The sequence below is a fragment of the Cuculus canorus genome, chromosome 6, assembly GCF_017976375.1.
Source record: "Cuculus canorus isolate bCucCan1 chromosome 6, bCucCan1.pri, whole genome shotgun sequence".
Taxonomy (NCBI): domain Eukaryota; kingdom Metazoa; phylum Chordata; class Aves; order Cuculiformes; family Cuculidae; genus Cuculus; species Cuculus canorus.
In genome coordinates this window covers 1622061-1637706 of record NC_071406.1, presented here as the reverse complement: position 1 = coordinate 1637706, position 15646 = coordinate 1622061, and the positions used below count along the sequence as shown (strand labels likewise).

Here is a 15646-nt window from a genome sequence, read left to right as displayed (position 1 = left end):
CATAGTGGGTGCTCACATGGATGCCTGGCAGCAGCGCTCCCTTCCAGAAACAAGCTGTCCTCCATATGATGGAAGCTGTGCTACTGAATATTTTAACGGAAGGCACCTTAATTACAGCTTCATCTAATTAATGAATCATAATAAGAGCCATGGTGATACTTCCTGTTCAGTACTTGCACTGCAGTTGGTGTTGGGCACTTGGCAAGAAGCAGCGAGTTGGCAACCCAACCCCGGCCACCCATGGCAAGGGACACCACGCACACGCGGACGCTGTGGCCAAGTAGGGGAAAATGCAAAAGAACCAGCGTGGAGGACCATCTGCCACTTGCAAAGGAGTAGCCAACGCTAACACCCCATTAGGACATGGACCAAAAGCACAAATCTGGTGGTTTGGCCACCCACAATTCTCATTTTTCTCCAGAAAAGGCTTCTGGCATTTGTTAAAAAAAGAAAAGGAAGAGGGCCAAGGGGTTGGAGGACTTGTTTAAATTATAGCGAGGCTGCTGCTGCCCGTTTTGTTTATGTCATCAAAAAGGGTTTGAACTTACAGCTTTGAACTTACTCATGGGTGACTGCGGGGTTGAGGTAGAAATGCAGCGGTGCTGGCGATCCGCTCCCCGTGCCGGAGTGGAGGCTCTCCAGGGTGACTGTGTCCAAGCAGGCTGGTTGCTCTCTCCTGTTCCTGAACCAGGGCTGTTGACCTCAGAACCAGATGATTATTTGTTATTTTTAATATAGAAAAAGGAGGGCGCAAGAATCATAACATTTCCCTTTCCCGAAACATTTGGAGCACTCCAGCCTCCTCGTCCGTCCTTGGCATGCCACTGGAAAACTGATAAAGCACCAACCAAGGGTGAGTGTCATCTGTCCTGGCTGCAACCAAAGCACATCCTCCTGGTCCAAGACCTCCTCCGGATACCGGGACCAAGGAGCTGGTTTTTAAAACCATTTTACTATGGTTTGTGACATTAAACCCTAAGATTCAGTTATAATTCTATTAATCACAAATCTTTTCTTATGATAGGCTTATTTTTCTGTCACCAAACCATCCTGCATTGTCCCCATTCCCATCTCCAGCTGGAGAGCAACTCCAGGAAAACACATTCATGCAGTCCGACTTCTGTTCTTCCCTCTATTTGTACTTAAATCTGAGCTGGATTATAAACATAGGATAAATATGTGTGAATTGGCCCCATGACACAGCCAGCCTGCTTTCCACGAGATGGTGATTTATCAGGAGTTGTTTAATTAACAGAAAAGCATCCTTTCTGCTGGTGTAACCGGCCCGGGTGAGGGTTTTGCCCGCTGCAGCCCTGCGGCTGTGATGAAGCCAGGCCAGGGAGAGGGAGGCTGTCATTCCAAGTGAAGCACATGGATGTGTAAGTGCCTGATCTGTACACATTGAATTGTCAAGAAATTCCTATTTAACCACTTATGACTCACTGCATTTCCCCCTCAAATGCTGGCTGGAGCATTTGAGTGATTTATAGAATTATGGAATCATTAAGATTGGAAAAGATCTCCAAGATCATCCAGTCCAACCACCAGCCCAACCCCACCATGCCAACTAAACCGTGTCCCAAAGTGCCACAATCGCACACTTTTTGAACCCCTCCAGGGATGGAGACTCCTGCACTGCCCTGGGCAGCCTCTGCCAGGGCTTCACCACTCTGTCAGTGAAGATATTTTCCCTATTATCCAATCTAAGCCTTCCCTGGTACAACTTGAGGCCATTTCCTCTCACCCCATCACTTGTTCCTTGGGAGCCCAGCACCCACCTCCCCACAACCTCCTTTCCGGGAGCTGCAGAGAGGGATGAGGTCTCCCCTCAGCCTCCTCTTCTCCAGACTGAACAGCCTCAGGGCCCTCAGCCATCCCCAGAACCCCTGTTGTTCTCCAGCCCCTTCTCAGCTCTGTTCCCTTCTCTGGACACTCTCCAGCCCCTCGATGTCCTTCTTGGAGTGAGGGGCTAAAACTGAACCCAGGATTCGAGGTGCAGCTCCACCAGCTCTGGAGATTGACTCAGTTGGAGAGAGCAGGCGTTCAGCGTTGCTGCTGCTTCTCACAGACTTTAGGGGCAAGAGATCTCAGTTTAAAAAGTGGGAGAAATGTTCCTGCCTGCATTCTACATCTGCTACACCTCAGAATAATTTATTTTAACCTCTGAAGATACCAGGGAAAATATTTGCAGGAGATGGAGACTTGCCAGTATTTCCAGTTCATTATAAGCAAAGAACTGTTGCTTATAGCACTTTCTTGGAGCAGAGAGCAGTCTGGTTTTAAATCCCTCAAGCAATGAGGAACCGTGGCCTCACCAATGGAAATTGTTCTTCAGTAAAGTATTTACTAATTAAAAAAGTGTAATTTTGAAATGCAGACTAAATTTCCTCCCTTTACATAAATGTTCTGTCTGCCTTCCGCGGGCAATGCCGGGGCCTGGCTCACCTCAGCAGAGGTTCACCCAAACTCCTGCCTCTTCTCAGCAGCCCGGCTCCACGCAAGGAGCAAACGCCGGGCTGTGGGAAGCAGGGCAGGGGTAGAAGGAGTTGCCATTGTCCCAAGAGGTGCTAAAATGCTCTGAACGCTGCAGTTGAGAGGCAGAGGTGGAGCCAAGGACAAGTGATGGAGCTGGTGGGAATGACTGGCATTTTGGCCACATTGGGACTGGCAGACCACATGCCACCCATCTCCGGTAGCAGTGGTGGGTGCCGCTGAGCAAGGTGTGCTCCACGCGAGAGGTGGCAGACGTGGCCCCTCCGCAGCCCCCTCTTGTCACCAGCCCATGCAGCTCCACCACCACCAAAAGTTCAGCTCAACAAAGGCAGGTGGAGGGTCTTGCACCTCGGGAGGAACAACCCCCTGCACCAGTACAGGTTGGGATTGACCTGCAGGAAAACAAGTCTGTGGAGAAGGACCTGGGAGTCCTGGTGGACAAGTTAATTGTGAACCAGTATTGTGCCCTTGCAGCCGAGGCAGCTAATGGTGTCCTGGGGTGCATGGAGAAGAGTGTGGGCAGCGAGTCAAGGGAGGTTCTCCTCCTCCTCTACTGTGCCCTCGTGAGGCTCCATTTGGATCATTGTGTCCAGTTCTGGGCTTTGCAGCTCGAGGAAGACAAGGAGCAACTGGAAAGAGTCAAGAGGAATGCACAGTGATGATGAGAGGACTGGTCGGGAGGCCCTGGCCCAGGGTGCCCAGAGCAGTGGGGGCTGCCCCATCCCTGGAGGGGTTCCAGGCCAGGTTGGATGGGGCTTGGAGCCCCTGAGCCAGTGGGAGGTGTCCCTGCCATTGGCAGGGGGTGGCACTGGAAGGGCTTTGAGATCCCTTCCAACCCTATTCTATTCCATGGTTCTATGACACCGTTTGAGCAGATACGTGTATTACCAAGAATAAAGTTTAATTAAATTCCTGCAAGATTTTCTGTGTCTTCATGAATTTCCTTTGAGCTTTCTGCCAACTAGGATCTGCGTCCTGGCTTCAGAATATAAAAGCAAGTGGTGTTGTGTTTTGCAAATACATTCTATAATGCATGCAAATGCCGACTATGCAAAAAGCCTCCCTGCTTTCCACGATTAACAAAACTACAAAAGCAGAAAGGGTAGCAGTTCTTCTTGTTTCTGACTATCCTCTAAAACCCAGAGATGGATCAAAGTGTCCTGTGATTAAGTTCATTAATCACACCCACACCGTGAAACACCACTGACTCTTCTGAACACACTTTCCACGGAGGGAGGAGTTGGCCAGAGTGGATTCCAGCGTGGGTTGGTTGTTTATTTACTCGTTTTTCCCGAACGAGGACTTGGATGGGTTGGCACGTCCAGGGTGGCGAGCGTGTCGGTCCAGGAGCAGCTGGGTGGGTGACCCATGGCAAACTCCCTGCCCCGCTGTCAGGTATGGGCGGGCACAGAAAGCTCAGCTACTGTTGGTGATCCCTGTGCCAGGGCAGATTCAGATTGGACGTCAGGAAAAATTTCTTCACCAAAAGCATTCTCAGGCCCTGGCAGAGGCTGCCCAGGGAGGGGGTGGAGTCCCCATCCCTGGAGGAGTTCAAAAGCCGTGTAGATGAGATGCTCAGGGATCTGGTTTAGTAAAGAACAGGTACGGTTGGACTTGATGACCTCGAAGGTCTTTTCCAGCTTGGTGTTTCTATGATTCTAAGAGAGGGACTGAGCTGCGGAGGCAGGATGGGTGCAGACACGTCTGTCCTGAGCATGGCAGGAGCAGACTGATGGACGGCGAAACCTACCCCAGAAGCAGGACTCCCTTGCTCTGCCGTGCCGCTCCCGTAAGGCTTGTATCTCCATTGCTTTTAATCCAGCGCTTGTCCTTGTCAACGTAGCGACAGCTTATCTAATGTAAAGAGCTTTTCTTAGGCGTGTCTGGTAACTGAGTGCTGCCAGAGCCTCGCGAGAGGGGTTTGCCGATCACCACCTCTGTGCTTGGCCCCCCTCACATTGGCCACGCTGCACTCATTTAAAAAGGCAGCTGTAAATCTGCTCTCTCAGGGACCCCGGAGCCTTCTTGCTAGTTGCGTGTTAAAGCACCTGGAAAATTCAACAGCAAACCAACAGCAACGTTCCCAAGCTGGCAGGGGAGCAAGAAGGAAGTTCTCCCAAGGAGCAAAGGGTAGGATGGGAGGTAATGGCCTCAAGCTGCACCAGAGCAGGTTCAGATTGGGCATTAGGAGACATTTCTGCATAGAAAGAGCTCTCAGGCCCCGGCAGAGGCTGCCCAGGGAGGTGGAGTCCCCATCCCTGAGGGGGTTTAACAGCAGGGTGGATGAGGTGCTCAGGGATCTAGTTTAGCAGTGGACAGGGATGGTTGGACTGGATGATCTTTGAGGTCTTTTCCAACCAAACGATTCGAGGACTCTATGATTTGCTGCAGTGTTTTATCAAATCTTGCCTTTCAGCCCATAAGAGCGGAGGCTTCAGCTTTGGTGGGATGGGGCCCAGGTCTGACACAGCAGCTGCAGAGACTCACGAGATCGACACGACGGGGGCTGGCTCCGTGGGAAGGGGGCATTGTCTCTACCAGCAACGAAAAAAGAGCTTCACCAGTTCTGCAGGTGGCTGATACAGACACACTCTTGTTCATTCTGAGTTTCACTGAATTACAAATAATAGTAACAGAGCTGGTTTGCTGGTGAAGGTGATTTGAGGTCTTTCCTGAGTCTGGCTGCTTTTTGGTCCAGCCTCTCCGAAAGGGCCGGCAGGGTCCCAGCTGGCAGCCACGGCGAGGAAGGGCACATGTGCGGACAGAGCTCGACACTGTCTGATGTCACAGCCTGGGCCCCGTTCTCTGTCCACGCTTATGATCTGGGACTTCAGCTGGGAAAGAAATTATGATTTAAAAGACTTGAGAACCAAAGGCCTGGTGTTCTGCCTCCGGGAATGGGCAGCAGAGGCTACACTGGGAACTGGATAAAACAGACAGATTCTTCCCCTGGTGATCTGCCACCTCGAGCATCCTGCAGAGCAGGGATGGGACCTTCTCACTCTGAGGTTGCGTCTGCACTGCTGCATCAAAAACTCTTTCTCCTCCATAAATTAAGACAGATTTGTACCCCATAATTTAATGATTTTTCAGAATTAGTGAGCAATCTTCCATGATCACAGAATCACAGAGTCACAGAACTGTTTAGATTGTAAGAGACCTTTAAGATGATCAATTCCAACACTTAACCCAACGCTGCCAACCTCACCACTAAACCATGTCCCTAAGCACCACATCCACAGGGCTTGTACAGATGTTTGTCACACACCCTGTTTGTCATCCCGCCAGGTGTCATCTCACCTTCCACAATCGCTCTGCTCCAAGCCTTTCACCATCCTCCTGTCCCTCTGCCACCACCTCCTGAACGCTGGCCGCCTCTGACACAAAGCCAAGCCATGGTCACCAGCATCCCGTGGGGAGACTAAGGTGTCCGATGCAGATCCAAGTAAGCTGCTTGCCCAGCAAACAGCAGCCCAGGTTGGGCAGAAGAAACCGAGGAGGACACGTTTTGACTTTGACCCTTCTCCAGGGTTTAAGTGCCTGAACCACCAGGACATCAAGTGCTTTGTGGGTTCACAACCCTGGAAGTCCTTCTGGGACTGGAGGAGGGACCCAGGAGTGCCTCATGCACCGCAATAAGGGATCTGCGACTGGGACACTGGATAAAATACACAAAACGCTTCTCCTCTGGCTCTTTCTGGAGGGGACCAGGCTCAGCGATTGCCAAGATTGTGAAGAGTGTAATTTGTACACATTAAAAAAATGTCTTCGGCCCACGCCTGCAGATTAAGGCCCAACCAGAGGTGAAACCACCACATTCTGAGTGGATTTGTGCCAAACTGTGAACACTCTGCATACTGAGGACCAGCTTGCTTTCACCTCGCCATCCCACTCGATCTGCCACCTTCCAGGGGCAAAACAAGCCCTTCTGAGGCACCACCGGTTTTAATGCTAAATTAATGATGGGGCAGGGACCGAGGAGTTGAAGTGTCGGTGCAGCACCGAAGGGGTTATTCCGATAAGCCAGCAGCTCCACGTGGAACAAAGCTGGCATTTCAGGGAGAAGACAATGGATTGTGTTTTCTGTGTTCATTTTAGTCATCCGCTTGGCATTGAGACTGAGGTCACCCACCCCATCGGGCACTGCAGCACCACTGCTCCAGCCAGCAAGGAGAAGCAAAACAAAGAGGAGCTGAGTCGGCAGGAACCAGGCGGCAGTCAGGGATGGAAAAGGGCTCCGTGAAAAGGCTTGGAGATACTGTTGTTGCAGCCTATTTCAGGTCACCGTTCAAAATCCTTCTGAAGAAGCCATTTCTCCGACACAAGTCTGAGCGCTCTGCACGGCCATCCGTCACACTCAATTCCTGTTTCACATCCCGAACGATAATTAGGAGCCTGGCCTGGTTTGGTGGCTGGATGATACGATATGCAATGCACGCAGCCAAAAGGATGTAGCGACCGCCATCCGTCTGCAAATATTTTCTCTAGCAACAGCTCCGTTTCCTTTCAAACATCACAAGGGCTTTGGTTCCAACACACACGCGTGTCTCAAAGAACACACCACACGCACGGCTCGCTTTAGCCCGAGGTTTGTGGCATGTGAAGTTGAGGCTCAATTTGTCTCCCCTTCCTATTTGCTGGGAAACAGGCTTTAATGACATTTCTGGTGACTCGGAAACCAACGTCCTCCATCTGATGGCTTCACCCCCAGGGAGGCGGCGCTGCGAGCTCCTCTGCCTCGGCAGCTGAAAGTGCTGACAGTCAAGGGCAAGGTGTGATCCTTCCAGCTGCGCAACTGCTGCTCCAGGCAGAGGAGAGCATGCAGGAAGGCTTTTCCATTTCTTCCTCGCTCTGTTCTGACACAAATCAGGTGCCGGACTACTCCACCACCACCCATCCCGGAGCTCACAGTGTCTTGGTGCCGCCGGGTGCAGCTGCATGCACAGAGAGGTGCCCTAAAGTAAGGGATTCCTCAAGACTTCCCACAAACCCTGGACAACCAACATCCCTCTGGGTGCAGGAGGGTTTGGGATGCCCATTTCCAAGGCTCTGCTGGTCCCACGCCAGTGTTAGCACACACACACAACTGGAAACATCAGACACAGCTGTACAGAAAGCCAGAAAGCGACGGGGACCTTGGAAATCAGACGGGCTGGTGTCTCCAAACCCACACAGCTGGTTTCTTACAAAAGCTATTAAAGATGCAGCAAGTCTTCTTCACGGTCCCTGCATCCAACATCATTTCACTCCTGTCCGGGTTCAGCCGAAGCGCTCCTGTCTGTCTCCAGTCTCCTGTTTCCCCGCGGCAGTAAATAATTCAGTGTGAACTTTGTTATCCTTGTCTCAGAACACAAGTGGAGATGTTCAGAGTTGGTTGGAAAGGGGAAATTTTTGTTTCATGGGAAAGCTGCCTGGCTGACCTTTTGTTTAATTCAGCATTGAAACAAAACCTTGTGCTGTGGGATCTGGAGGGAAACAGACCAGTCCGTGTCCTGGTCCTCCATGCCTTGTGCCAGGAGCAAAGCAAGGACTTGCTCCTGACATGGAAAGAGGGGAGATTGAGATGAGATCTTGGGAAGAACTGTTTTTCTGTTCAGGTGGGGAAGCCCTGGCCCAGGGTGCCCAGAGCAGTGGTGACTGCCCCATCCCTGGAGGGGTTCCAGGCCAGGTTGGATGGGGCTTGGAGCCCCTGAGCCAGTGGGAGGTGTCCCTGCCTGTGGCTGAGGGTTGGAACTGGATGATCTTCGTGGTTATTTCCAACTCAAACCATTCCATGATGCTATGATTCTATGTTTCCATGAGATGAAGCGTCCCTAAATTTAAACTCAAAGCGAAATGAAGGATGTGGTGCCACCCACCCTGTGGAGCATCCTGGGTGCACCAGCTTCGTGAGAAGGAGGGGGCTGAGGTGGGCCCTGTGCCCAGCGCAGCCCCAGCGCGGGGAGCCTTGCGTTCTGGCAGCTTTGGCCGCAGTGCGACATCGATAACGAGAGAGCTGGGGAGATCAGCAAGATGTTAGGTCTGGAAAAGGTGTTTCCAGTGGCTGCACAACTCCTGCGCTTGCAAATCCTCCCCCTTCCCCTGCCTTGCTGGGAGATAAATGTTATTAATGTTATTAATCAGTCCCATAAAGTGAAATCCATACTTTCCTCATGAGTTCTGAAACTCATTAAGGCCTCTAAACAGCTCCAATCAGCTGAAAAAAATAAATTAATTCTATTCCTCTCACCTAACCATCCTCGAGAGTTCTTTGTCAAGAGCCTTGGGTAGAAACACAATGGAAACTTGTGCAGTGTTTCTCTCCGCAGCCTGCGTGGACGCACACCGAGCTTTTCTCCTGCCGCAGGGACAATGGCCGGCATTGTCCCACGGCTGTTGTTGGGAGCGCGCAGCCAGCTGAGGGCTGAGACTGAGCTCCAGCCCCTCCATTCCACACCCGGATAACCCTTCCAGCGGAGAAAAAGAGAGAAAAAATCCTTTTGCAGTTAATAACAACAGTCCAGAAAGGTTCAGAAGTGTCCCCATCTTAATTATCCTCACTATTCTGTCCCAGCTATGGGTTTTAAGGCCAATTTAAAGCAAATGGAGAGGGACACAGATGCACATCTAGTCTGGCTTCTGTCTCCATTGCAGTTCAGAAAGTGCTGCTTTACTGTCAGATATAACCCTTATTAAATATTGACTCCTTCCTCGCCTGTATTTTCTGCTCCATTATCTCAGTTTCATTAACATTTACCATCCTTCGCCTTTCTGGGAATTCAGGACTCGTGTTTTGTCTGCTTGCCTTCCTGCCAATAAATCATGAACGAGCTCCCGGCCAGGGTGCATCCTACCAGAAAGGAACGCTCGTGTTACATTTGCTCACGAGTGAGATGGCATGAGGCTGAACACGGAGATCCCACGTCTTGCTCGGGAGCGTCACCACCACCCTCAGACAGAGTTGCTCCAGGGAGGAAAGCCTGTGAGTTGGAGGCTCCCAACACTGGCAGGGGCTCCAGGGCATGCAGGATGCTCAGAGACTGAACAGGGAGATCCCACATCTTGCTCCGGAGCATCACCATCCCGCTCTGGGAGAGTGTATCCCAGGAGCTGCTCCAGGGAGCACTGCTGGAGGTTTGGAGGCTCCTAACACTGGCAGAGGCTCCGGGGCGTGGGGGATGCTTAGAGACTGAACATGGAGAACCCACATCTTGCTCAGGAGCATCACCACCCCCCTCAGAAAGGGCTGCTCCGGGGAGCGCTGCCTGCAGGCTAGAGGCTCCCAGCGCTGGCAGGGGCTGCAGGGTGTGCAGGATGCTCGGAGACTGAACAGGCAGAACCCCCATCTTGCCCAGGAGCATCACCACTCTGCTCTGGAAGGGCACGATTTGGGGCATCTTCCAGGTCAGGCTGGATGGGGCTCTGAGCAACCTGATCCGGTTGGAGATGCCCTTGCTCACTGCAGGGAGGCTGGACCAGATGACCTGCATGGTCCCTCCCAACCCAAACCATTCCATGATTCTATGGCAGTCAGGAAGGTCCTGCGGAACAACTGTGAACTCTTCTGACTTAAGGTGGTTTTTAGATTTATATTTAATTAATTCTCAAACAAAACTCGTGCTGCCCTAAGAAAACCTTCAATATCACCAAGGCTATCAATCCTGACCTTTATTTTGCAAATCATTTCTACAGTCTGGTGGGTTCTGATAAGGGTGCGTTCTGGCACTTGAAGGAAATGACTATAAATAACAAACTGATCGGGAGTGAAGTAGAAAGCAGATATCTTGTACCAGGTAAAACAGGATGGACCAGAGCGAAACGGCCTCTTCTTTACCAATGGATGTGCAAGAGGATAAAGACTATCAAGTCTTTTATTTCCCATCATCAGGAAATCCCCACAGAGGCTGATTTTCCTTGAGAAGACTGTTCTCAGAAAGCACCTATTGGGAGCTTTATTGCATTTATTACAGAAAAAAAAAGTCCTCTGTAATCTTCTAGGCAAGGTCAGCTGCTCCCACGCTGCAATCAATAATCTCCGCTGAAGTGCACACCGCTCAGCTCTCACGGTGGAGTTTATGGTTGCACTACAACTTTATTATGATGAATATTCCCCTCACCACTGCCAGCCTGGGACCAAGCAATTCATTAAAGCCTGACGCTGAGCCTACACCTTTAAGACCATTAAATCAGATCACCTGGAACTTCACTGAAATGTCAGCTCAGGATCTGTGTGGAAGTGCTGAGCACTGCAGCAAAATCATAGAACCATGGAATAGTTTGGGTTGGAAGGGACCTCAAAGCCCACCCAGTCTCCCCCCTGCCATGGGCAGGGACACCTCCCACTGGCTCAGGGGCTCCAAGCCCCATCCAACCTGGCCTGGAACCCCTCCAGGGATGGGGCAGCCCCCACTGCTCTGGGCACCCTGGGCCAGGGCCCCCCCCACCTGAACAGCAAAACATTTCTCCCCAAGATCTCATCTCAGTCTCCCCTCTTTCAGCGCAAAACCGTTCCCCCTCATCCTGTCTCTGCCCTCCCTGATCCAGAGCCCCTCCCCAGCTTTCCTGGAGCCCCTTTCAGCACTGGAAGCTGCTTTAAGGTCTCCATGGAGCCTTCTCTTCTCCAAGCTGAACAACCCCAACTCTCTCAGCCTGTCCTCATAGCAGAGGTTCTCCAGCCTTCGGATCATCTCCGTGGCCTCCTCTGGCCTCGCTCCAACAACTCCATGTCCTCCCTGTGCTGAGAACTCCAGAACTGGACACAGGGCTCCAGGTGGGTCTCACCAGAGTGGAGCAGAGGGGCAGAATCCCCTCCCTCCCTGCTGGTCCCACTGCTCTGGATGCAGCCCAGGACATGGTGGTTTCTGGGCTGCAGGTGCTCATTGTCGGCTCCTGTCCAGTTTTTCATCCCGCAGCACCCCAAGTCCTTCTCCGCAGGGCTGCTCTCAATCCATTCTCTGCCCAGCCTGTATCTGTTTTGGGGGTCGCCTTACCCAGGTGCAGGACCTTACACCTTGCCCGTGTTGAACTTCACGAGGTTCACACAGCCCCACCTCTGCAGCCTATCCAGGTCCCTCTGGATCCGTCCCTTCCCTCCAGCGTGCCAACCGTGCCACACAGCCTGTTGTCATCGGCAGCCTTGCTGAGGGTGCCCTCAATCCCACTGTCCACGCCTGCCAACAATGTTCTTTTTCCCGTTCAGAGGCGCTTCCATAGATCAATAAACACTGGTTTAGTGGAAATGAAGAAATGCTTGGCCCCAAAATTCCAGCTTTGTTTTAACGTGGAGATTTTGGTGCCAAGCAGAGCTACTGGTTCCCTTCAGTAAATTCTGAGAAGCATTTCTCTTGTTCTCCAGTGAAATTCCACACACGGTCATAGCGTGGAGCCCTCACAGAACTGGTATGGCCATTAACCTCCGTGCAGACGATTTCCCTGGTGGCATCGCCCAGTCCAAATCGTCCTGGTGCCTGGGATGAGCTCTGGAAATTACACATTGTGTAGCTGGTTATTTGGTTTAAATACATAAATGGAAATGCTACAGTCTTGTTTATTAATTTTGATCCCAGAATAATGTCTTTAGCATAAGCGTGAGCCTGCTAAAGAGCTTTTTTATACAGCGATGCTGCCGCTCTAATTTTGTCATTTGGAAATGTCGACATCCCAGTTAGAGCCTACAACAAATTGCTCAAAAATCACCTTGTTCTCTTGAAAGAATTCCTTTGCGCATACGGCATTGATGCTAAACAGTCACCACACGCACGGATGGTTACTTTCATTGCAGTTTTGCAAGTCTGGTTTTGAGCTGAATATGCCTCATAGCATGGTTTAGAGCTGCCTCTGGCTCCCTGCCTAAATGTCAGCCAAAGAATCCAGTTTGCTGCCGTGCAGTTACCCTAACCTTTCCCAGGTATGTGTGGCTAGCAGCGGATCCCGGGCCCTGGGCGTCACCCTTCGGCCAGAGGGACATCAAAATGCTGAGATGGTTTCCCCTTCAGAAAACAGAGGCTCCCGAGTTCTTCCACGGTGGGAGTTACTGACAGGGCAAACGATGGGAATCTTGGTGAAGGGGCTGGGGAACACGTCTTCCGAGGAGCAGCTGAGGGCCCTGGGGCTGTTCAGCCTGGAGAAGAGGAGGGGAGACCTCATCGCTGTCTACAAATCCATGAAAGGAGGTTTGAGCGAGGTGGGTGCTGGTTTCTTCTGCCAAGTGACAGGTGATAGGATGAGGGGGAATGGCCTCAAGCTGCCAGGACAGGTTCAGGTTGGACATCAGGAAAAACTTCACAGAAAGGGTTCTCAGGCCCTGGCAGAGGCTGCCCAGGGAGGTGGTGGAGTCCCCATCCCTGGAGGTATTTAAGGCTGGTGGATGAGGTGCTCAGGGCTATAACTTAGTGGTGGACAGGTACGGTTGGACTCAATGATCTCAAAGGTCTTTTCCAACCTAGTGATTCTATGATTCTCTAATTCAATGATTGTGTACATTGGATTGTTTGTTGTGGTAGGTGTTTAACAGCGATGCTCAGGTTGGTTGGTAAAGCTGAGTTGTGCTCACTTTCCCATATGCAGTACAAGGGGAGTAATGCTTCCCTACATCTCACGGCTGTTGTGCCTCGGACGTGTAAGCACCCCATTTTCTCCTGGGCTTAAGGGGAGCTGAGGGGAGTGGTGGGTGGTTTCAATTTGCAGTGCTCCCCTTCAGACACCCGGGACCCCGCTGGGGAGTCGGAGAGGTCCTGGTGCACAGCACAGCCCCGGGAAGAGCAGGCACCCAGCACAGCTGCCGGGAGGGGGAAGGATCCTCAGATAGAGAGTGTCCTCAACACACTGTCCCCTGTCCCCTGCCCCTCCACTGTTATCTGTGATTGCTTAATGCTCCCTTATCTAACAGCAGCCTTGTGAAGGTTAATTAACTAATTAATCTTTCAAGGAATTGTGATAGCCTTAGATAAAAGCCATCAGGCAAAGTATCTATTACTATTTCCTTCACTAGTATACAACCATGGAATGGTTTGGGTTAGAAGGGACCTCACAGCCCACCCAGTTCCACCCCTGCCATGGGCAGGGACACCTCCCACGGGCTCAGGGGCTCCAAGCCCCATCCAACCTGGCCTGGAACCCCTCCAGGGATGGGGCAGCCACCACTGCTCTGGGCACCCTGGGCCAGGGCCTCCCCATCTGAACAGCAAAACATTTCTCCCCAAGATCTCATCTCAATCTCCTGTCTTTCAGCTGAAAACCATTCCTCCCATCCTGTCTCTGCCCTCCCTGATCCAGAGCCCCTCCCCAGCTTTCTTGGAGCCCCTTTCAGCACTGGAAGCTGCTCTAAGGTCTCCCCACAGCCTTCTCTTCTCCAGGCTGAACAACCCCAACTCTCTCAGCCTGTGCTCAGAGCACCAAAATCATTCCCCTCATCCTCTCCCTGCACTCCCTGATCCAGACCCCTCCCCAGCTATCCTGGAGCCCTTTCCAGGATGGCAGCCACCATTTCTCTGGGTATTAACTCCCAAGATGATAAGGAGTGGTTTTGAGGTGGAAGCGGGGAGATTGAGATGAGATATTCCGGCAAAATGTTTCTCTTTGAGGGTGGCACCGCACAGGGTGCCCAGAGCAGTGGAGGCTGCCCCATCCCTGGAGGGGTTCCAGGCCAGGTTGGATGGGGCTTGGAGCCCCTGAGCCAGTGGGAGGTGTCCCTGCCCATGGCAGGGGTGGCACTGGATGGGCTTTGAGGTCCCTTCTAACCCAAACCATTCCAGGATTCTATGAACTGGATGGTCTTGGAGGTCCCTTCCACCCCAACTATTCCATGGATTGATCACCCCATGACTCGGATGGCCCCTATGCACTGCCCGTCCCACCCGAGCTCACCCCACGGCCCCCGGGCCCGGCGGGTCCCCCCTCCCCGCTCGGGGTCGCACCCCCGCCGCCACCGCCCCTGCCCGGGCGGGGTCTCAGCGTCCCGGGGCGGTGCCGGGGCGGTCCCGGGCGGTCCCGGGGCGGTGCCGGGGGGGCGGTCGGAGCCGGCGGTGGGAGCCGCGTCGCGGGGCGCGGAGGCAGCGCGGCCGCCATGGGCAACGCGGGCAGCGTGGAGGGGCCGCAGGCGGAGCTGCGGCCGCACGGCGCCCCGCTCAAGCTGCCCATGCCCGACCCCGCCGAGCTGGAGGAGCGCTTCGCCGCCGTGCTGGTGAGCCAGTGGCCGCGGGGGAGGCGAGCCGGGAGCTGCCCCGCGGCCGGCGCCGGGGACGGGGCTGCGGGGAGCGGCTCTTTGTCTGCGCTGCCGGCACCGGGCCGGGGCTGTGCGGGGGGCAGCGTGCGGGGCCGGGGGCCGCCTCTCCGCCGGCCCCCGAGCTGCCTTCTCTCCGCGGACGGGGTGGACTGCGTGCCTGCAGCCCCCCGAGCCGAGGTTCGTGCGGGAGGGAGCTCGCAGCCTCCTTCGCAGCCGGGATTTGGGCAATAGGGGAGCTCAGAGTCCCTTTCGGAGCTGGGGTTTGTGCAGGAGGGAGCTCGCAGCCTCCTTCGGAGCTGGGGTTTGTGCAGGAGGGAGCTCGGAGCCTCCTTCGGAGCTGGGGTTTGTGCAGGAGGGAGCTCGCAGCCTCCTTCGGAGCTGGGGTTTGTGCAGGAGGGAGCTCGCAGCCTCCTTCGGAGCTGGGGGGTTTGTGCAGGAGGGAGCTCGCAGTCTCCTTCGCAGCCGGGATTTGGGCAATAGGGGAGCTCGCAATCCCTTTCGGAGCTGAGGTTTGTGCAGGAGGGAGCTCGCAGTCCCCTTCGGGGCCGGGGTTTGTGCGGGAGGCAGCGTGCGGTCCCGTGTGTTCTGTCCCCGCCGCCCCCCGAGCTGCCTTTTCTCCGCCCCGGGGAGAAACCTGAATGAACCCCCGCATGGCTACAGCCCCCCCGGAGCCCCTTCCCCCGTATCCAGGGCCTGTGCCCTGCCTGCAGCCCCCGGAGCCGCCTTCCCCCGAGCTACCATCAGTTCTCTGCCTGCAGCCACGCCGGAGCCGGGGTCGGTGCGGGAGGGAGCTCGCAGTCTCCTTCGGAGCCGCGGTCTGTGCAGGACCCGTGCGTTGTGTTCCCTCCATCCCCCGAGCTGCCTTTCCTCCGCAGCCGGGATACCTCCATGCCAGGAGCCCCCGGAGCCGCCTGCCCCTGTACCCCGAGCCGGGGTCTGTGCAGGAGGGAG

General features: G+C 53.8%; 1 protein-coding gene across 9 annotated transcripts in view; it reads left to right on the top strand.

The window, feature by feature from the left end:
• Positions 1-14460: 14460 nt before the first annotated feature.
• The window catches only part of FMNL2 (formin like 2), a 130051-nt gene continuing 128865 nt past the window's right edge, over positions 14461-15646 (top strand). For all 9 annotated transcript variants that reach the window (XM_054070721.1, XM_054070726.1, XM_054070724.1 and 6 more), the window contains exon 1: positions 14461-14653. In XM_054070721.1, coding sequence (XP_053926696.1) covers positions 14537-14653 — 117 coding nt within the window. In that variant the 5' untranslated portion in view covers positions 14461-14536. The remainder of the gene's footprint in view (positions 14654-15646) is intronic.